General features: G+C 44.0%; 1 protein-coding gene across 4 annotated transcripts; it reads left to right on the plus strand.

The window, feature by feature from the left end:
* The first annotated feature begins 1,215 nt into the window (after nt 1-1,215).
* Nucleotides 1,216-19,348, plus strand: slitrk5b (SLIT and NTRK-like family, member 5b). Of its 4 annotated transcripts, none has more exons than XM_052082553.1 (3): nt 1,216-1,365; nt 1,470-1,540; nt 12,320-19,348. In XM_052082553.1, exon 3 carries the CDS (start codon nt 12,375-12,377, stop codon nt 14,970-14,972), a length of 2,598 nt encoding a protein of 865 aa, XP_051938513.1. In that variant the 5' UTR covers nt 1,216-1,365; nt 1,470-1,540; nt 12,320-12,374; the 3' UTR covers nt 14,973-19,348. The 4 variants fall into 4 exon arrangements, 3 of the variants coding, with proteins under 3 accessions (XP_051938513.1, XP_051938512.1, XP_051938511.1); XR_007965457.1 differs by lacking the exons at nt 1,216-1,365; nt 1,470-1,540 and adding an exon at nt 11,296-11,909 and having other exon boundaries at nt 12,320-18,422; nt 18,456-19,348; XM_052082552.1 differs by having other exon boundaries at nt 1,222-1,540.
* The last annotated feature ends 3,071 nt before the right edge of the window (nt 19,349-22,419 follow it).

Below are 22,419 nucleotides of genomic sequence, written 5' to 3' on the forward strand. Positions count from 1 at the left end.
AGATAGCACACAGCAATTGACCTTAGTGAACATGTCTGCTTGTTATCTTGCTCCCATCATCGAGCTGTGAGACAGTCAACACCTCTCACACATTCGATCCGCCCCAATTTTGACAAGTGACAGCAGAAATGTGATTTTTTTCCCTACTTTTTTTTTTTCTTCATTGAGGCAAATTCGTGGACATCTTTTGCCTCTTGCTACGTGTAATCACGTTGCGAACACATAAATAATGAATTCACATCAGGACCCACTTTGGCACCGGCAAATTGCTTCTCAGCAAGCTGCTGTGACAACTTGTCAAAGTTGTTGTGACACAACTAAAGGCTATGTTTACTACTTATAAGAATACAAATAATAATAATACTAAAAATAAGTACCGGGCTACTATGCAAACCAAATTTACATTCAAACCGAATTATGTTGATCAGATTGAGGCACTAAAATGCGTGCCATCCATCCGGCAATCGTCCAAGTTAGATTTACATCCAATTTGGACGCGCATCTTTGTGGGTGCCGGTTAAATGGTGACAGGAAGGAGAATGCTGCCAATAGTAATCAGGTTTCTTACTTCTGTTTTTATAGGTCAACAGCGACACCTTCAGGTAGAATGCATAACTGTGTATCTCAGGTGATTCATAGTTTTAAATCATGAGTCACGGAGAGAGATGGGAGCAATAGGTAATGGCTACAGTGCATTTAAAATTTAACACGGGTCATTGGGGGTCTTCTTGTGTTAGTTGTGGTTCAAGTTTCTGTGTGATTTGTCCGAAATGACTCGTTTCTGGCTTCGACATCACATTTAGATGACTGTTGATACCTATAATGGCCTTTTTATGACTTGAGACACATTATGGTTATGAAAAAGGTTAGGTTTCTTTGACATGACCCGCATAAATGACCTTGGAAGGGTAGTGTTTTTTTTGTCTGGCCGATGACTTGTTATTGTACACTAATTTATATCTGTATTGCTACAAATAAGTTTAATTACCTGAACTGAAGCAACAAAGTAATTGTATTTTGTTCTTCTGCTGAGGTACATTCTCCAGGTACAGTAATTTACTCCCTACATATATGAACAAGTACCTCGTCTCGTCAAAATAGACTCATATGACGAAAAAAATATTTAGACAAGCGGCATTGAGGAACGTGAACCAGGAAGCATGAACAACAATGACAAAGAACCGGTCTGGAGAAACAAGATATTCCCCATATATGGCCTTATTTACTGAAAGAGAAGTGTTTGATGTTCTCCTCTTACTAGAATTATTTGTGGCACTTCTGGCAGACGGAAATACAACTAAAGTGTATTTTTCACTACAAGACTGAAGGCCGAGAGACATAATTTCTTCACAGTGCGATCACTATGTAAGTTAAAAGGGAAACATTTTTTTACAGATAACTTTTATTCCATTGTGTCAATTTATCAAAATGGGTACAGGATATAATTGACAGTACTTCTGTACTTACAGCACGGACATTTTCAGACTACTTCGGATCAGTCCGATTTTTTTTTTCACTTCTCCGACTTCGAGCATGCAGTGTTAGTACTTTTGCAAGATCTCTATATGGTTTTTCTTCAAATCATACAGTATGTGAATTGCAATTTTTTAAAAAAGACATGGGCAGCAGAGGGCGTCATAGCAGCTATAACCGTTTGTCTTTCTATCTGTCAAGCAGTCAAGCTGGACCTGAAAGAGAATTAAAAAAAAACACACACTCAATAAATCCCAGTATGTTTTAGCAATTGCACAAACAATAAAAATATTGTATGTCTCCTAATGGCTGTGAAGAAAGAATGTAAATTCTCTAATATTAACATATACACATTTACCCCACCAGGCAATGAAACGGCGCAGAAGAATTGGATGTGGCAAGTGTACAAGAATAATAAATACTATATATGCAGATGTGAATGGCAAACTGCACATGAATAAATAGATAATATAACATCGCTTCACTCGTTAAGTAGGCCACCTCTGAGACATTTATTCAACACACTACAACAACGTGATGTACTTTAATTTTGTCTTTTTCCATTTCAGGAAGCTTTTGACATTCAACCCTTTTGAACAGGAATGGGTTAAAAAAAAGAAAACACTTATTTTCCTTCTAGATTCTTAGAACCTTTTGATGATATTATGGACCATAGATGATATATATATATATATATACACACACACACACACACACACACACACAAACGCTATTAAACCTTAAATTTCTGATCAACTGTTGAGGAAAAAGCAGAGCAAGTCTGAACCCTACCCCTTGAAACCTCTAGGCAACTGTCAACTTCCACTATGTCACAAACATTCCGTGCAAATGAGCAACAGGAAAATATAATAATAATAAATAACATAGCTCAATGTGGTGCTTTCTACATCTGGTTTTGATTGCAGGAATAAGAAAAAAAAGGCTTAGGGCTTGATTCTTAACTCATTCACTCCCCATGACGTTTTTAAACGTCTTTTTAAACTTCCAAAATTGGCTGGTACTGAATGAGTTAATGGTTTATTAGAGCCGATGAATATTTTTAAGTGTTACGCTTTGGTCTGCAGTGGATGGCATAAAAGCCACCACTGACTTCTATTCCTGCATCTGCCCGATATGGAGGCGACTAAGTCGGGAGCATATGGATCCATACGCAGGGTCAAAGATGAAGTCCCTTCTGCATGGAAACGAGTAATAATTCAGCAGGCATGTTCAAGGAGCTGCCTGCTGTTAGTTTACTTGTAGATGCTTTTCATGCTTGGATAAACTTTATCCTCCTCCTCCTTTTCTCCCACCTCCCCACTGCTATCTTCACAGACTCTATCTTTAAACTACTTTTTTTTAATGAGCGGCTTTAACTTTAGCAGCCACACTTTTTGATAGGGAAGAAAATGGAGCCGAACAAGGAACATGGGGTACTTCTCACTTTGACCTCAGCAACCTATGCAGCTGCTTTAAATTCAATATGGTTCTTCTTACAGGTACCCTAGGAATTATCCTTTGGTCAGGGAACGTGTTCGGTTCATCAAGCTCAATATCTACGTCAGATAGGTGAAATATACTTTAAAGTCAAGAGGAAGAGAAGACTGGATGGGATTGTTGGATTGATGGAATATTTTAGAATGAAGAGGATTCTTTCTCTCACAAAGTCTTTGTTTTTGTTCATCCTGTGACTTGAGGAAGGAACAAGTGATGTTTGACCTCAATTACCAAGCCATGCTGTGTCAGACCCTTGAAAATGAATGGGCTTTGAGAATTGAGATATATTCAAAAATGCTATTTGTTTATATTGTTATGCCTCTGAGAGAGACTGGATGAACACTTTAGATTTTTAGTTGCAGACAAAGAATACAATTTTCCTTTTTTTTTTCTTTCTTTTTACCATGTCATTTGACCTTAGTCACAAATCCTTGATGGTGAGAAATTGGTTCTGGGCTGAGCAATGACAAGGAACATAAAAATTTGACCTCATCTACCGCAACAGTGCAGACCAGATTTGTCACAAATCTTGCTCTGTCAAGGCCTTGGGGTTTGTTTGGGGTTTTTTTTTTTGTTTGTTTGTTTGGATTGATTTTTTTCCCCTGCCACTGTCCCAAACAAATTAAAGACCACATGAAATGGTTAGCTGAACCCAGACCATTAACATTTAACTTCAACTACCTGTGTTCACATTCCTTTCAATTTTTCTCACGTTAGAAATCTATGTAATCAAGACTATTCTTGCTGTGCCTCTAGTTTTTGGTAGCATGTTTTTTATCTAGAATATGAAACATTGATAAAAACATTGAAAAATAAATTAACAATTTAAAAAATAGCAACTATAAACAAAGAAATATGAAGCTTCAAAATCAAGCTTTTCTCTCCACTCTCAAAGACTATAGGGGTGTTCACACAGCACACATTTGCTCCGGCGCTGCACCGATGTATTTTGTTGCGATATATTTTGCACCGCAGCAAATTGTGTGCAGCGTTCACACGTACAAAGCCGCTGAGCGTGTCTGCACCGGCACAGCGTCGGTGCAGCCCCATTTGCGTTCACACGGCAGTTTCTGCAGCGAAGCAAAACGACAGAAAACAAATGAGCTGTCGTGTTGGTTCTTTTTAAAATGCACACACAACTCAAGCGACTACTGGACAGGCACGTCCTTCTCCTTCTCGGTCTCCGTGCCTTCTGCTCGAGAGTGACCGCCCCGAAAATGTAAATCAACGATGACTTCAATGACACTCAGAAAAGCAAACACTAATGCGCCAAACAGAAAATCAAGAGAGGAAATCACAAAATAAATTATATGGGGGGCGGGGGGTTGTGAACAAACAACAAAGGAACAAACAACTCTGAGACAGTCCAGTCTCCTACAAAAGGAAAGATGTTACCAGCCGAGTCTTGTGTCGTTATTAAACAAACACATGACGGAAGTCCGACAGAGATCGAAAGCAACGCATTTTCGCCGTGCGTACGCTTCACAAGCATTTGCTCTGGAGCAAATTTAACCCAGTTGCGTTCACACGTGCAAATTTACATCGGTGCTGCTTCGCAAACGAGCATTTGCTCCGGAGCAAATTTTTAAACCACCTCTCTGAGGTGGATCAAATTTAGTCCGGTGTAAGCCTTTTTCCGGGGCTGTGCCGGAGCTAATTGGTTTCACAGTACTGCTCCACAACCAAGTACTAGAATCAGTCTTTGCACATTTTGGCAATTATCTTCAAACAAGCATACTATTTAAAAACTAATCCTTGAATTTATTGAACAATAGGTGTATTATTTACTTCTGTATCAATACTGGCATTGATGCACACAGAATTATTTACATGCAACTTCTCGTGCATGGTGTTTGATGCGTTTCATCGGCTAAAATAATGCAATAGTGGATTTGTGTCACTTGAAATGCAAAAATGCATTAAATTGGAATTAGACACTTGAACATAACAGTGTAAATCCAACCGTAGAATTACACTCCTAAAGGCATGCAGAACAAAAGGGAAACATTCAACCACCTTTGATCAAATACAATTGGAAATCAATAGTGTTGTTTAAATATGGAGCCATACTCGTGGGGAAAAAAACATTGCGGACAAAGTACACTGAATTCAATGTAGTCCCATTACTTATTGAAAAAAAAGAGACCACCCCCCCCCAAAAAAAGAGCAACATCAGCATTTTTCAGTTCGGATAATGCTGAAGTCAAAGCCCCGGTCGAGCACATATTGTTGGGATATGGGGACGGCTCGTTAGAGCAGGCCACTAAAGATGTTGCCAGACAGCAGCAGAGCAAATTTATCGTGCCAAACACTCTTATTTGTTCCAGCTGGACGCAAATGACAAAGTGTGCCGCGCGCCATCTGTAAGGAGCGTCTATCAGAATGGAGGGCCATGATGCGCGGCGGCGCGATTCCAACTCGCCGTACATGTATTTCTAACCTCCCAGCATCAGTTAGTCACCAGATTGTCTTCCGCGCATTTGTTATGCTTTCGCTTTACATATGTTGAATGTGTGTGTGTGCGCATAGAGAGCTTCTACACTAAATTGAGGATAATGCTCAATGGCAAGGAAGCCCCTGAGAGACAGTAAACAAGGGTGTCGTCATGTCTTTCCTGTCTATCTAGTGAGCGAACAGGAACTATGGACTAAAGGCCAAGGGGGAAGTGCTGGGGGAGTGTAGGACCCAAACCAGATGGCACTGTTTTTCTTCTTTCATTTTTAAGCGTCAATGCAGAGCAAGGACTCATTTGACGATTATGCTGTCTGTGAATCTTTGTATAGTGCTTCTGCTCTGAGATGTTGGATTGAGAATCAGCTTCTGCCACAGGAAAACATACTAACCATTACACACAATTTTAAGGATTAATTTCTTAAAGGGGAAATCAACCCCAAAATGTTGTTGACAGTAATGTGTGCTATGCGCCTCCACTAGTGTAAACAAGGTATTCTGATTCATATTGGGTGTGTGGAATATAATTTAAGTAGTAAAATCCACTCATCTTTAGCCATCTCAGGGAGCATCCATCTTGCCCTTTTCTGTCGACTGAAAATGACATCGCAGTTGCTCAGGTAATGACCAATCACGGTTCACCTGTTTTCTGAAACTGACCTGTGGCGGGTCATTTTTAGTTGACAGCAACTGGCAAAATGACATCCGCTGAGTTGGACACAAAGGAGTGGAGTTTCCTGCTTAACTCATATTACAAACACAATATTCATTAGAATGCTGTATTTAGAATAGTGGGGCTGTATAGAACATATTGAAATTATTTTTTCTTCCCATGGGCTCACCACCCATGAGAGGGGCCAAAGGGGTCGGGTGCAATGTGAGCTGGGCGGCAGCCAAAGGCGGGGACCCTGGCGGTCCGATCCTCGGCTACAGAAGCTAGCTCTTGGGACATGGAATGTCACCTCTCTGGCAGGGAAGGAGCCCGAGCTGGTGTGTGAGGCAGAGAATTTCCGACTGGATATAGTCGGACTTGCCTCCACACACAGCCTGGGTTCTGGTACCAGTTCTCTCGAGAGGGGTTGGACTCTCTTCCACTCTGGAGTTGCTCACGGTGAGAGGCGCAGAGCAGGTGTGGGCATACTCATTGCCCCCCGGCTCAGTGCCTGTACATTGGGGTTCACACCGGTAGACGAGCGGGTTGCCTCCCTCCGCCTTCGGGTGGGTGGATGGGTCCTGACTGTTGTTTGTGCATATGCACCAAACAGCAGCTCAGCACACCCACCCTTTTTGGAGTCCTTGGAGGGTGTGCTGGAGAGTACTCCTGCTGGGGACTCCCTTGTTCTGCTGGGGGACTTCAATGCTCACGTGGGCAATGACAGTGATACCTGGAGGGGCGTGATTGGGAGGAACGGCCCCCCCGATCAGAACCCGAGTGGTGTTTTGTTATTGGACTTCTGTGCTCGTCACGGATTGTCCATAACGAACACCTTGTTCAAGCATAAGGGTGTCCATATGTGCACTTGGCACCAGGACACCCTAGGCCGCAGTTCGATAATCGACTTTGTATTTGGATCATCGGATTTGCGGCCGCATGTTCTGGACACTCGGGTGAAGAGAGGGGCGGAGCTGTCAACTGATCACCACCTGGTGGTGAGTAGGCTCCGATGGTGGGGGAAGATGCCGGTCCGTCCTGGCAGACCCAAACGTATACTGACGGTTTGTTGGGAGCGTCTGGCGGAATCCCCTGTCAGAAGGAGTTTCAACTCCCACCTCTGACAGAGCTTTTCCCATGTTCCGGGGGAGGCGGGGGACATTGAGCCCGAGTGGACCATGTTCCGTGCCTCTATTGTTGAGGCGGCCCATCTGAGTTGTGGCCGTAAGGTGGTTGGTGCCTGTCGTGGCGGCAATCCCCGTACTCGCTGGTGGACACCAGCAGTAAGGGATGCCGTCAAGCTGAAGAAGGAGTCCTATCGAGCCTTTATGGCCTGTGGGAGCCCAGAGGCAGCTGACAGGTATCGACTGGCCAAGCGGACCGCGGCTTCGGTGGTCGCCGAGGCAAAAACCCGAGCGTGGGAAGAGTTCGGTGAGGCCATGGAAGCCGACTTCCGGACAGCTTCGAGGAAATTCTGGTCCACCATCCGACGTCTCAGGAGGGGGAAGCAGTGCACCACTAACACTGTGTACAGTGGGGATGGGGCGCTGCTGACTTCGACTCGGGACGTTGTGAACCGGTGGGCAGAGTACTTCGAGGACCTCCTCAACTCCACCAACACGCCTTCCTTGGAGGAAGCAGAGCCTGGGGACTCTGAGGTGGGCTCTCCTATCTCTGTGGTTGAAGTCACCGATGTGGTTAAAAAGCTCCTCGGTGGCAAGGTCCCAGGGGTGGATGAGATCCGCCCGGAGTTCCTCAAGGCTCTGGATGTTGTGGGGCTGTCCTGGTTGACACGCCTCTGCAACATTGCGTGGTCAACAAGGAGAGTGCCTCTGGATTGGCAGACCGGGGTGGTAGTCCCTGTTTTTAAAAAGGGGGACCGGAGGGTGTGTTCCAACTCCAGAGGGATCACACTCCTCAGCCTCCCTGGTAAGGTCTATTCAGGGGTGCTGGAGAGGAGGGTCCGTCAGGAAGTCGAGCCTCAGATTGAGGAGGAGCAGTGTGGTTTTCGTCCCGGCCGTGGAACAGTGGACCAGCTCTACACCCTTAGCAGGGTCCTTGAGGGTATGTGGGAATTCGCCCAACCAGTCTACATGTGTTTTGTGGACTTGGAGAAGGCGTTTGACCGTGTCCCTCGGGGAGTTCTGTGGGGGGTGCTTCGTGGGTATAGGCTACCAAACCCCCTGATACGGGCTGTTCGGTCACTATACCACCGATGTCAGAGTTTGGTTCGCATTGCCGGCAGTAAGTCGGAATCGTTTCCAGTGGAGGTAGGACTCCGCCAAGGCTGCCCTTTGTCGCCGATTCTGTTCATAACCTTTATGGACAGAATTTCTAGGCGCAGCCGAAGCGTTTAGGGGGTCCGTTTTGGGGGCCTCAGTATTACATCCCTGCTTTTTGCAGATGATGTGGTGCTGTTGGCTCCTTCAAACGGGGCTCTCCAACTCTCACTGGAGCGTTTCGCAGCCGAGTGTGAAGCGGTTGGGATGAAAATCAGCACCTCCAAATCTGAAACCATGGTCCTCAGTCGGAAAAAGGCGGAGTGCCCCTTCCGGGTCGGGGGGGAGATCTTGGCCCAAGTGGAGGAGTTTAAGTATCTTGGGGTCTTGTTCACGAGTGAGGGCAGGAGGGAGCGAGAGATCGACAGGCGGATCGGTGCAGCGTCTGCTGTGATGCGGACGTTGTATCGGTCTGTCGTGGTGAAGAAGGAGCTGAGCCAAAGAGCGAAGCTCTCAATTTACCGGTCGATCTACGTCCCAACCCTCACCTATGGTCACGAGCTATGGGTCGTGACCGAAAGAACGAGATCCCGGATACAGGCGGCTGAAATGAGTTTTCTCCGCAGGGTGTCCGGGCTCTCCCTTAGAGATAAGGTGAGAAGCTCAGTCATCCGGGAGGGGCTCAGAGTCGAGCCGCTTCTCCTCCACATCGAGAGGAGCCAGATGAGGTGGCTTGGGCATCTGATTCGGATGCCTCCTGAGCGCCTCCCCGGTGAGGTGTTCCGGTCATGTCCCACCGGGAGGAGACCCCGAGGAAGACCCAGGACACGCTGGAGAGACTATGTCACCCAGCTTGCCTGGGAACGACTCGGGATCCCCCGGGGAGAGCTGGACGAAGTAGCTAGGGAGAGGGAAGTCTGGGCTTCCCTGCTAAAGCTGTTGCCCCCGCGGCCCGGCCCTGGATAAGCGGTAGATAATGGATGGATGGGATGGATGGAAATTATTTTTCGGGGGTTGACTTCCCATTTAAACAGGGTGGTTGCCAAAAAACAAAACAAAACAAAACAAAACAACAACAAAAAACTGTGAGAACTACCTGAAAAGCCTCTAATTTTATTTGCAAGAAACCACTACGCCTTCGGAAAAGAAAAAAAAAAACACTCGGAGGCAGAAGGTTTGGCACACACATAGTGAGAACACTCCTGCAGCCTGGCAATGACATGTTACGACATGTTAATAACAACAACAACAATAATAATAATAATAATAATAATAATAATAATAATAATAATAATAATTAAAAATAGGACAACTTCAACCTCCAAGTGTTTCGTAACATTGGGGTTAAAGTGCAGAAAGGCTGACTCACAGACCAAGATCAAAGATTTACCTGGTTGTTAATTTTCACACTTGACATGTGAGCAGGCACTCCAGAGATGCAACTATTTATATACAAGCAATCAAAACGTTCAATTTCCTTAATAGGTCCCCTTTAACCTATTTCTTCATATAACAACACCACGGAGCGTAGGCCAGAAACACACCAACATGAAATGGAAATGGAACCCAAGATTCATTTTTTTTTTTACATCCCAGCAAAATTATAGCGTTTGGGTCCGGCCCGTTAGGCCGGATGATGTGCTGGAGGCAAAGTAAACAGACCAATGGCATGCATGCTGAATGTTGTATGGGGGCTGCATCCCTCCATCCTCCTCTCCGTGGGAAAGATGGAGGGATGCAGAGGATGATGGTTTCCAGCGATGTATAACACTTGACAGGCTTTCACATGAGCGGCACGGCCTCAGCTTGACAAGGGCATGACAGGTGTCTCTCTTTAACTTCCCCAAGCTAAGGCAACTTGGCACCAATGACTCCTCTACGTGTAGCCAGGTATTTTTAAACGTGTTTTACTATGTTCAGCGCAAGGACGTCTCTGTCACTGTCCGCATCGACACATTTTGCAGCACTCCCTGTTTTGTGGCAAACACAGCGGGGAGTGATGTAAAACTCAGAGATCGGCAATCTGTGGTGAGTGAGAAGTATCAGATGTATAATACATTTACATTGGCCACGCATCCCCCCATTCTCCAAGTGCATAAATCAAAACAAAATGTAATGAGGGCAAAGCCAACTTTTAAATTCAATACAAGTACATTTAAACTTTTAGAAGTGTTTCTTTGCTTTTAAAAATGTATGTGGCTAAACCTGATTTAACTTTTACATGCAAAACATTTTAATCTAATCGTGAACTTTTGTTCCAAGTTTCGCATATTTAAGCGCTCAATGTTCACAAGGTTTATGATATTATTCAAGATACTTTTTAAGAATAAAGCCTGTTTTTTTTTCTTCTACTGATGAACACTTACACCTAGTGTGCCACTGTATTTTAATATCATTCATGATGGTGGTATTTAAAGGTATTTCTAGGTGGTACATGGTGTGAAGTTTAAAAAAAGTATATAGTACGAGTGTTCTTGTGGACATTTATTCCATTTGACAAACAAAAATGGGACAAATGAATAATTCATACAAATTACAACACTCGTGCCAGAACTGTAGGACCAGGTGAAACACTCAGGGCAATGAGTCATTCTCTGCGTGGCTCATTTAAGAGTGTTTCAAAGCAACTAGACACACATTTAATAAATAAATACATAGATAAATAAATAAATAAAATGCTCCGCCACTGTGAGCCATGAGTTCTAATTTCTGAAATTGATGCTCGGGCAACTGATCAATCGACCCACTGGTGAGTCCGAGTGTGCTCATACATTATGCAGGGGGTGACATGATCATTAAGGCTTTTCTTGAACACTCCCTGAGCAGTTTAGCGTTGCTTTTAGATGGCAGTGACAGTTTTTTTTCTCCTTGAAAGTGATGCAAATGCTACATGAAAACCCCATGAACTTCAACCCGGGACCGACCCAAGTGATGAGATGGTGTCAGATATGCTTTTTTGTCTTTTCACCCGCACAGAAGCTGAGCAGTCCAATCAGCTGTGTTCGTCAATTGGAGCTGCCGTGAATGTTTTCAACCTAAGCTACAAAAAAAAAGGGATTGACAGATTATACGATACAATGATGTAACGTGACTATCCTTGCGGAGGTTTTGCTTTCAGGATGAATAACGCCATAAGCGGGTTTAAAACACACCGTTTGAGTGTGTCTGAAGCTCTCCGCTTGGCTGAATTATTGATATTTTGAGGGATCTTTCAGAAGGTAGGTCAGCATCTATCTTTTTTTTTCCTTGCACATCTCGGCACGATGCTCAAGTGAGCTGATTCTTTCTGCGTGAAATGAAATGACTTGACATCTTCCCGACCACCGGGTAAGGGAGAGAGGGGGAGATGGAGAGAGGGGGAGAGAGACAGAGAGAGAGAGAGAGATGGAGAGGGAATAAGGAACTTAGTTATCAGGCGCAGCAGCATCTCCGCCTGCACTGCGAGGCAGAGGAGACGCATTTATGGTCGATCAGTGGTTTTCCTTTTTCCTTCAATTCTCTTCGGGACATTGGGGGAGTGAGTTGAAAAGATCCCTGACGGGTTTTCCTGACGGATGAAACATAAAAGGCACGCTGACATTACCCGGTGAGCCTGCGTTTCAACCCATGGGTGTGAGGTAGGTTATTTCTGCTTTGGAGTTTGGAGTTAAAGATGCACTAAATCGGGCTTTAAGTCGACCAGGTTTACAACTTTCAAGTGGCAACATGGTCCAAATATAATTTGATGCGATTGTGTTGTTTTGGGCTCAAGTGTGGCTTTGACCTTGATTTTTGTTATTTACATTGCTTGAGGGAGTCCTCTCTCTCTGTCTTTTGCTCTCACGCTTTCTTTCTCTCTCACTCGCTTGCTGCTGCTGCTGCTTTGTTTGAGCCATTTTAAATCAGCAGTCACACCGCCAGAAGTTACCTCTGGGTAGCGACAAATGAGGCTTTGACTCGTGCCGGCTACAGCTGGTTGTGTGGAAGTTGCCCGCCTGTCTCGCCTCATCATGCTCCATTATCGTTTGTGTTTCTCTTTTCCCTCCAGATGACATTGAGGATACTTTAGTGGGAGTCTGAGCTTGGACGTCGTGCGCAGGAAAATGCATCTTTGGATCGCTTGTGTTTTGCTGAGCGCCGCCGCTGTATCTCCAGCAGGGATGTCTGATGAAGGCATATGTGAACGACTGTGTGCCTGCGAGGAGAGAGAGGGGACACTCACTGTGAGCTGTGAGAACAGGGGCATCGGGAGCATCTCCGAAATAAACCAGCTCAACTTCCCCCAGTATCATCTGCTGCTCACTGGGAATGTTTTAAGAAAGCTTGCCGCCGACGACTTTCTTGAATATCGAGGACTCACCATATTGCACCTGGGAAATAATGAGATAGCCGAGGTGGAAGCTGGAGCTTTTAATGGACTTCAAGGATTGAAGCGATTACATCTCAACAATAACAAAATTGATGCCTTGAAGGAGGAGCTGTTCTGGGGCCTTGAAAGTCTGGAGTATCTGCAGCTTGATTATAATTACATCACTCAAGTGGCCCCCAATGCTCTGGGCGGACTTCGACACCTGGAGGTGTTGATTCTGAATGACAACTTGATATCGACTCTGCCTGTGAACATCTTCCAGCATGTCCCACTGACTCATCTTGACTTGAGGGGGAATCAGCTGAAAGTCCTCCCCTACTCGGGTCTGCTGGAGCACATGAACAGCGTGGTGGAGCTGCAGCTGGAGGAAAACCCGTGGAACTGCTCCTGTGACCTGATCGCCCTCAAAACGTGGCTGGAGAGCATTTCGTACACGGCGTTGGTGGGCGACGTCGTTTGCGAGTTCCCCTTTCGTCTTCATGGGAGGGATCTCGATGAGGTCTCAAAGCAAGAGTTGTGTCCCAGAAGAGCCATCGCTGAATACGAGATGCCACCGCAGCCGCATTTCAGCACGGACGGCAACTACAGGAGTACGCCGGCCCTCGCGACGGCTCCCTTAACCTCGTCTGGCATTGCAAGATCTTCGTCAAGGCCCACCAAGGGACCTCGGCAGTCAGGTAAATTAAAATCAAAACCGACGACTCGACTGGCGGCAAACAAACCCCAGAATTATGGCCAAATTATTTCCTATCAAACAAAATCTCCTGTGCCTTTGGACTGCCCGTCGGCCTGCACCTGCAACCTTCAGATTTCAGACCTCGGCCTCAACGTCAACTGCCAGGAGCGAAAGATCGAGCAGATTTCCGATTTAGAGCCCAAACCTTACAACCCCAAAAAGATGTATCTCACCGGGAATTATATCCCTGTGGTGAGAAGATCAGATTTCATTGAGGCAACTGGATTGGATTTGCTTCATCTGGGCAACAATCGCATCGCTCAAATCCATGACAGAGCTTTTGGTGATTTGACTCATCTCAGGAGACTCTACCTTAATGGGAATTTGATAGACCATCTTACGGCCGATATCTTCTTTGGACTAGAGAGCCTGCAGTTCCTATATTTAGAATACAATGTCATTAAGGAAGTCACTGCAGACACATTCCAGCACGTCCCTAAACTCCAGCTCCTGTTTCTCAACAACAACCTCTTGAAAACATTACCAGCGGGAGCATTTCACGGTCTCACGTTGGCCCGCCTCAATCTTCGCAGCAACCACCTGCGATACCTGCCGGTCAGCGGTGTGCTCGATCAGCTCACGGCACTGGTGCAGGTGGATTTGTACGAAAACCCCTGGGATTGCTCGTGTAGCATTCTCGACCTGAAGATGTGGCTCGAGCAGCTCAGCACGGGCACCGTTGTCAACAATGTCATCTGTGGCTCGCCCAAGAGGCTCGCTGGGGAAGACATGCGATACATCAAGACAGCTAATTTTTGCCCTAATAACTCGGCCGTACTGGCGTCAATGATTCCCCCCTCAGAGGAATCCTTCCCGGGCAGCACCATCACTATCGAAACGTCACTCGACTCCGACACACAGTACAGTGCCATCCCTTTATCCGTGATGATTCTTGCCCTCCTGCTCATGTTTATTTTGTCCGTGTTTGTGGCTGCAGGGCTGTTTGTAACAATGAGAAAGAGACACCTGAAGAGTCAGAACGAGCAGAATAACTCCATGAACGCGTGTATTAGCTCTCTTAACATGGAGTATGGACTGTATAAAAAGGGATCTGTCCCAAAGGTCAGAACGTCGGCTGGCCACGTGTATGAGTACATTCCACCCGCCTCGGAGCAAACAAGCAGAACCACAGGCCACGCTTCTGCCAATAGCAAATCCGCCGAGGGGTTTCGGGACTTTGACGAGCTAAGCGGCCCCTTTCTGGGGAACTCGGACGAAGAAGCAGCGAGTAATGTAATAGGCTCGGAATACAGCACCAGCGCTTCGGAGCCTCTCAATAAGCCTTCCGGCATGAAACAAGATGATCCATCGCACTACAGAGAAGTCCTCGATCCTGAGCAGAAGCCGCACTACAGCCATACGCTACCTTGCAGGCACGCAGCACGTCCGGCCAGTCAGTACGCATCAGACCTTGATGCAAGGCCTCGGTATGTGCATCCTGACAGGGTACAACAGACAATCCTGTACTGCACAACGCCAAGTACTGTTTATGTGGAGCCAAACAGAAGTGAGTATTGGGAACTGAAGGCAAAGCTTCACATTGATCCGGATTATCTTGAGGTTCTTGAAAAAAGAACAACATTTACACAGTTTTAAGCGACTCGGCTGCCAAACACAGCGAAACGGGACTTTATACTTCAACGCAGAGAGGTAAAGCACGAAGGCATCGTCTTTGGTACAAAGGATTGTGAGCTGCAGCATGGATTTTTGTGTACTACTCAAGCTTTGCAGCATTGAGTGATGACATGTACTACATGTTCAGCTGATCCAATCACAGGTACATCTACCACGTGATTCATGACTGTGCATCGTGAATAATGTTTTTGTTACAATCACAACATGGGTTGGGATGGCAGTCCTTCGAATAGCGCTTACCTTAACAAACTGATTTTTCAGAGCTTATTATGTGTGAGTTTTGTGCTTACTACGAACTATTAAATTAATCTATCCATTCTTAACTTTGCTGGTTTGGTGTGAAATACCATCTTTATATTTCTCAGGCTGCGGCAGCTTCTCCCATTGGCCAGTCACATTGGCACCCACCAGATGAGGCAAACTTCAAACTGTAAACATATCCAAGTATACTCACGGTGATTTCTGAAGGGGGGGGGGGGGGTAAAAGACAGAAAACCTCGACGAAACGTATGCGAAATAAAAAGTAAAATGGTCCAAGTGTTGCTACATCTTGCCAAATATTTTCACTGCACCATGTTGATGGAGTATTTTGCAGCAGGACTGACCATTGTTTTATTCAAGTAAAATTGTCTTCAATGCACGGTCAAAATGATAGTTTGAAATATGAATATAGTAGTGACTATATATCGTAGGCAAAAAAAAAAAATTAACAGGCTTCACGTTGACAAATAAAAGATTTCTCGAAATTCAAAGTTTGATGCATTTGTGATATTTGACACATCTTTTTTTTTTTGTAACACCGTATGAAAGGGGGAATTTGCAATGGTAAAACTGCTAGCAAAAATGTCTAATGTCCCTATGCTCTTCTTTTAGCCAGGTTTGCGGAAACAAGGGATGGGTATTTTTATTTATAGGTCAGCATGTGTGTTTGCAGTGCATGGTAAATCGTGCCTTCGGTCTTTAATTGGTTGTTTTTCATTGGGTGCGGTGGTTTCACAAGTCAAATTGCAGGAACGGGATGGAGCTAGACAAGGCGGATTATTTTTAACGGATCATTTTGCAGACAAATGTCCCAAAATGTTGTGAAAGTTGTTTTGAAAACTGCAAACTCCTCCTTTGGCAAGCTTATATTTTCACATAGGTTCTGTCAACATGTTTTCCCTGAACAACAATTCTTACAAAACTTTTCTTTGTTTTGTTCCTTGGACGTAGTCAAAAACTGCAGACACTGACCTGATGTGGAAAACGAACGTGTAACCATTTTTATTCAAATTTCTATTGTATTTCACTTTTTTTCTGACTCCTTCTCGAATCAATCTATTTTTTTTTTGCAAACACAAAACGTACTCATTTGCATATCAAGTGGGAAAGCGAGATCACTTGAGGGCGAACTAAGACTCAATTTTTGACAGGATGACCAGAGACGCATGTTAATGCTGCCCGAGCCGCGCGTTGAGTCAGTGCAAGTACTGCCGTATGTACATAATGCTTAACAGTTCAAATTAAATGTGTAAATATGAACAATCGGGCATGAAAGCCCGGCCCCCTAATGACTCATCTTATCATAACAGACGCCCTGGAGCTATTTCCTTTGCAATAATGTGTGGTTTTTACTCTCCAATCGGCTGCATTTCATTAGCGCTAATCAGTGATGAAGATTATATGGTCTCATCCCAAAATAAACCGGGTTGTTGCCAAGGATATTTACCACCAATTCTTTCTGATGAAACCGAAATTAATTTGCAAAAGTGCCCATCCATTATGATGTGTGTAGGCGTAAAGTCAAGTGCAGAAAATGAATCATTTTGCTGAAATCGGACACACTTGACAAGGTGAGGAACATGCTGTGGATGAGCAGGAGCTCAGAATATCATCTCATGAGCTCTCTGCTTTGCAGATTGAGACCAAAGACAGAATCTCAAAATTTCAAGGGAGCCCACCACTTGTTTTTTTTTTTTTTTTGGATAATCTCTCCGAATCTGTGGTGTTCCCTCAAAGCTTCCCGCAGGGGATTATGGACAACTGGTGCACTTGTTTGGAAATGATTCAGGCTGTAACTGTTGCGTGAAATGTTGTAAAGGATGATGATCACAACTGTATTCACATGTATAAAAAAACAACACTCTTTGCCATCAATACACATGATTTACGTGTGCCAACAGTCACGTACTGTAGAATGAATTTACCGGCATATCACAAGGGCATCGCATTTATGTGTTGTTGTTGTTTTTTTTTTGAAGAAGAAGAAGAGGAATCCTATACTGTATGTGTATTTTACCCTCTTACCTACTCTATCTCCAGATTAAACAAAAAATATATATGTAATAATAATAATAATAATAATAATTACAATGATGCAATCAATGCAAGAACCAATTTCTCAACTTGTACTCAAATACAAGAGTCGGGGCCTCAGTTGTGTAAAAGATGTATTTTTATAACAAAGAAATGTAGATATTCGTATATACTATTTGCTTCCTCTTTCGAAAATTCACTATTGACTTGTAAGAGTCAACAATGATGTCACTCCCTGAATTGTGCAGTATATTTGTTTGTGTCCATGCAGTCCAGCCATACAGTCTAAAGAGTAACCTTGGACATCCTGTACAACGTGCCGTTCGTGACATGAACTGCTACGAGACGGTTATGAGGGCCATGCTGATAATGAAGTAGTCATCGAAAATCATGGAAATGAGTGATCATTTTAGTGCAAACAAGTCAAGGTTCTGTTTGATTTTCCACCACAAAAACATTTCCAGAAATCCAACACCTTTACTGTAAGAGCATTTCATCATGCTATTTTATCATATTAACTTTTCTCACAATATTACGACTTTAATCTTGTGACCTAAGCTTTTTCCTCTTCTGTATGAATACTCATACTCGCCATCTTCATTCTAATGTGTGTAGTTATTCTGCAGGACCTTTGTGCAACAATTTGGATATCTTTTTCAAACCCGCATAGATTTTGAAGAGGTCCGGGTAACATATGAATTTGGCACTTGACAACGCTTCCTCTCTACGGAATTAAAATTAAAAAGCACAACAAATACAAATGAAGTTTCTGGATAGAAACATGTCTTATTATGCACACAGTGAACCATGAGCGCAAATTATGCAGTCTAAATTATGTCTGGGTCAATACTGTGTAACTGAGGAAAGTCCCTCTCCATGAGACAGTAGATGCACATGATTTGCAATAATATGCAATGAACCTGTCACCTTAACTCAGCTCTCATGGTTGGAATTTATGCATATTAGTCACGCTGTTGAATGTGTCATCGGTTTCTGAACTCAGCACGTCCATAGAACCATGTGGTGCATTTTACAACTATTGGACTGGATAAGGGGAATATTCTTGAAAAGTAGTTTTGAAAATCACAGAATGATTTGGCATCTCATGTTTACCATGTTGGGATTATCACTCAAAAGTAACACTCTGAGCAGACTAGGTACCTGTTTTTTTTATATACATGTGTGTCTAGATAGATAGATAGATAGATAGATAGATAGATAGATAGATAGATAGATAGATAGATAGATAGATAGATAGATAGATAGATAGATAGATAGATAGATAGATAGATAGATAGATAGATAGATAGATAGATAGATAGATAGATAGATAGATAGATAGATAGATAGATAGATAGATAGATAGATAGATAGATAGATAGATAGATAGATAGATAGATAGATAGATAGATAGATATGTGTGTTTTTCAATTTTGGGGGAGGCTGCCTGTGAAGCCCCCTGCCGTCTGACATGTTCTTAATTTTTTGGGAGAATGTGTGTATTTGGGGGCGGCCCGGTGGCCCAGTGGTTAGCACTTCCATCTCACAGTGCAGAGGTTGTGAGTTCAATCCCGGCTACCTGGGCTTTCGTGGGTTTTCTCCAGGTACTCCAGTTTCGTCCCATATTCCAATTCCATGACTGGCTGATTGAACGCTCCAAATTGTCCCGAGGTGTTAGTGTGAGCGCGGATGGTTGTTCGTCTCTGTGCGCCCTGCGATTGGCTGGCAACTGGTTCAGGGTGTCCCCTGCCTACTGCCAAAGGACTGCTGGGATAGGCTCTAGGACCCCTTGCGACCCCTGTGAGGATAATGCGGGTCGGAAAATGGATGGATGGATGGTGTGTCATTGGGAACACATCAATCGCGGGGGGCCATTCATGATTTGTTCTCTGGTTCTGGTGGGGACGCCCATGGGTGTGAAAACTCTAAATGTATAAAAATAAAATATTAGAAACTAGTGTTAGGGTCACTGTGAATAGTGAAAAATCAAAACTAACATAATAACAATAATAATAATTCCTCTCGTGACAGACAAAAAACAATCTAAAAGTATAAAATGTGTTTATTTTTCTCCCCCTCATATTATTACTTAATATACATCTCACTCCAGTAACAATGTTATGTGTCTGTGTGTGTGAGAGAGGGAAAGAGAGAGAGAGAGAGAGAGAGAGAGAGAGAGAGAGAGAGAGAGAGAGAGAGAGAGAGAGAGAGAGAGAGAGAGAGAGAGAGAGATTTTATTATGGAATTGTGGCTGTTGTCTTGCAAAAAAAAAAAATCGAAACTTTATTCACGTTTGTATTCTTCCGGAATGTTTTTTTTTTCCCATTCAGCCTGGCCCTCATGCGCCTTCATAATATGCAAATGTCTGCTTCCAGAAAAAAATGCACTCTGTGTCTTATTAATTGAGTTTGTTTTGTTGAGTTGACAAAAGAAATTCTTTGTCTGAACTTTATCTGTGCAGACGTGCGAGACGTGCGGGAACTGAAATATAATCGCAAGCACATGGTAAAACTTGGCAAAGGAGGTTTCTCTTCAGTGTCTGTGCTGCTGCTTTAGTTGCTAGCTAATGAATAAAAACATACGCATTCATTTCAAATATGCCTCTGTCTTCCTTTTCACCCTGGAGCTGTGTGTGATAGAATCGAATGCATGACGTCGCCTCCAATGCCCATTGGTGTTTTGCAGGACAGTACTAAAATTAAAATGGCTATTCGAGAATTTCAAATCAGGTTTCATGGTTTCAATCAAGTAAATGGGCTGTAACGATGTGTGGATGTGTTACATAAGGAATGCGGCGATTCCGACTTTGGTCCGCCTTCCCATTTACTCACTCGGATCACCCAGAGACTTTAATGACCAACGCTGCCATGTAAACGAAATGACATCTGATGCTCCGAGGGTGCTCGCAGACAACACGAGCAGAACATGCTTGCGGCTGTCATACCAAATATGCTTGATTTTAAATTCTGGCTTTTTTGGGGAGCGGCAAAATTGTTGGAGCTGACATAAGACCACATCCTCCAAGTCTGAAGCGTATATTTGCATGCCGAGATTTGCTAAACAATCGTATGTACGCACAGCTTTAAATCAAGGCCTGGTATCCAGGGAAACATCCACTTGGCGGACACAGAAAGGAATAAGAGGCCCTTATGTACTCAATGCGCAATTGGGCTTTTTGACATACATGCTGACCCTTTTTAAAACAAGAGACTGTTACGTGTTTTCAGACAAACGGGCAAAGTTTACCTTTCGCCTCGTCCACTCGTCAGATCGGCGGTGTTATGTCGTTTAACAGTTTCGCCGGGTAGAGGGGAAATTAGGGCAGATCTGCATTATGTAAGCTCCAAGAGACGCGTCAAGCGCTGCAAAGACAGCGTATGACTGCGAGCCTTTGCTGAGGGAAGAACCTTTACTATCGACTCACATCAGGCGAGCGGACGCAGCAGAAACGCCGCTGACTCAAAGCGTCTTGATACTTGCATCTTGCCTTTCACCGCGGAGAACGCAACCGCACATCTGGTGCGGGACCGGGATGCCTCGCAGTTGTTATAGTCTTAGACATATGTCTCCGGCCCCCCCATGCCTCAAGCCTTCTCAGTCATTACGCTTACATGACATGAGTTAGAAAATGGACTTATTGTGTTAGTCTGACTGAAACAAGACATTTAAAATATGTGTAAACACCTTGATCGGACTATCATGGCAGTATATATGCCACGTAATTGCCAAGGAAATCTATTCTATGGGGAGACTTTATTTACGGTTTACGCCAAGGGAGAGTCAAGTTCAAAGGGGACAAAACCGCCTTTGAAAAACAGTCCACGGCTGTCGCAGGCCTACCGAGCACGACCATGCTGGCCGTCCGGGTGGCGAGGGACAAATGTCTGCCCAGAGAGCGGTTACCTGCTAGCCGTTGGACGCTAACACCGGCAACTGGCACAGTGTTGTACAAAATTAATCTTTTTGCATATTAAATGAGTGATTGACCATGATTTCAAGATTGATGTTGGTGGCAACAGTACATGAGAAGATGATGTCAATATAAGGTAGGATACCAAGTAAATTATTCCCAAAAATGAAAGCAGCCATCGCAAGTTGGCCCGAGTCGGCCGTATGCCATTGGCTGGCTCCATAAATGGATCGGAGGATTTATTATTATTTTTTGTTTCCTTTATGTTTACGAAAACTTTCACGTACAATTGACAACGCTGTCAAAAGAATCCCCGCTCACACTAAGCTGTAAAAATGATTGAAAGCCCCAACTGCATATCCTGTCTTAGAATTTGAGTGATGATAGTAATAAGTCATTGTTGGTCACAGTAAATCTTCGCTGGAGAAGCACTATCAAACAAGCCCTGCTTTTGAAAATATGCATTTTTTTTCAGTGTTTCGATCCAGAACAATAACGTGATCGTTTTTACAAACATCCACTCTCAGATCTGAGATCAAAAGTTTGTCTTTTCCTTCCTTCATACAAACAGGTGGCCTAAAACATCTGGGGGTTTATTTTTTGCTCGTTTTTTTAATCAGTTTTCTGTTTCAAAATTCTGCCGTGTTCTGCTTTCGACATGCGGCGACCTTGTTATAATGAAACGCAATGAAGGAACAACTTGACAACAAGCACCGAGCGAGTAAATTGGAGAGGGGTGGGAGGTGGGGGGGGGGGGGGTTAAAAAAATTAATTTAATCACATCACCGCGTGTAAAGTGGGAAAAGGAGATTTATGACTATTGTATCTTGACTAGTTGAAATATGGCGTATGTGTGTATTTGGTTCCTGGCAGCATTCCATTTCAGCCCCTTGTTGTATTGTATATTGTGTTTACGTGCGTGTTTACGTGGGTGAATAAATTATTGACTCAGAGTGAATTCACGCTTGCCTCCAGGATTGCAGCCAAGCACAGTGGCTGCATCCTCTCTTCTTTTAACATCTCTGTTGGCAAAACAAGGAGAAGGGGCAGTATTTCCGTTTTGTTAGTTGTTTTTTTCTTACTCCACGATATATTGAACACAAACAGCAATTTGTCTGTGTCCGTCACAGTTGTTTATGTCAGTGTGATGTCTCCCTGCTGATTTGAGGGGAAATGACATGCTGCAAGGGGCTGGGCAATAAA

The sequence above is a fragment of the Hippocampus zosterae genome, chromosome 12 (assembly GCF_025434085.1).
Source record: "Hippocampus zosterae strain Florida chromosome 12, ASM2543408v3, whole genome shotgun sequence".
NCBI classification, from domain to species: Eukaryota; Metazoa; Chordata; class Actinopteri; order Syngnathiformes; family Syngnathidae; genus Hippocampus; species Hippocampus zosterae.

Bases quoted from the DNA above. Each gene is read 5' to 3' on its own strand.
- slitrk5b (XM_052082553.1), top strand. From the start codon at position 12,375: ATGCATCTTTGGATCGCTTGTGTTTTGCTGAGCGCCGCCGCTGTATCT.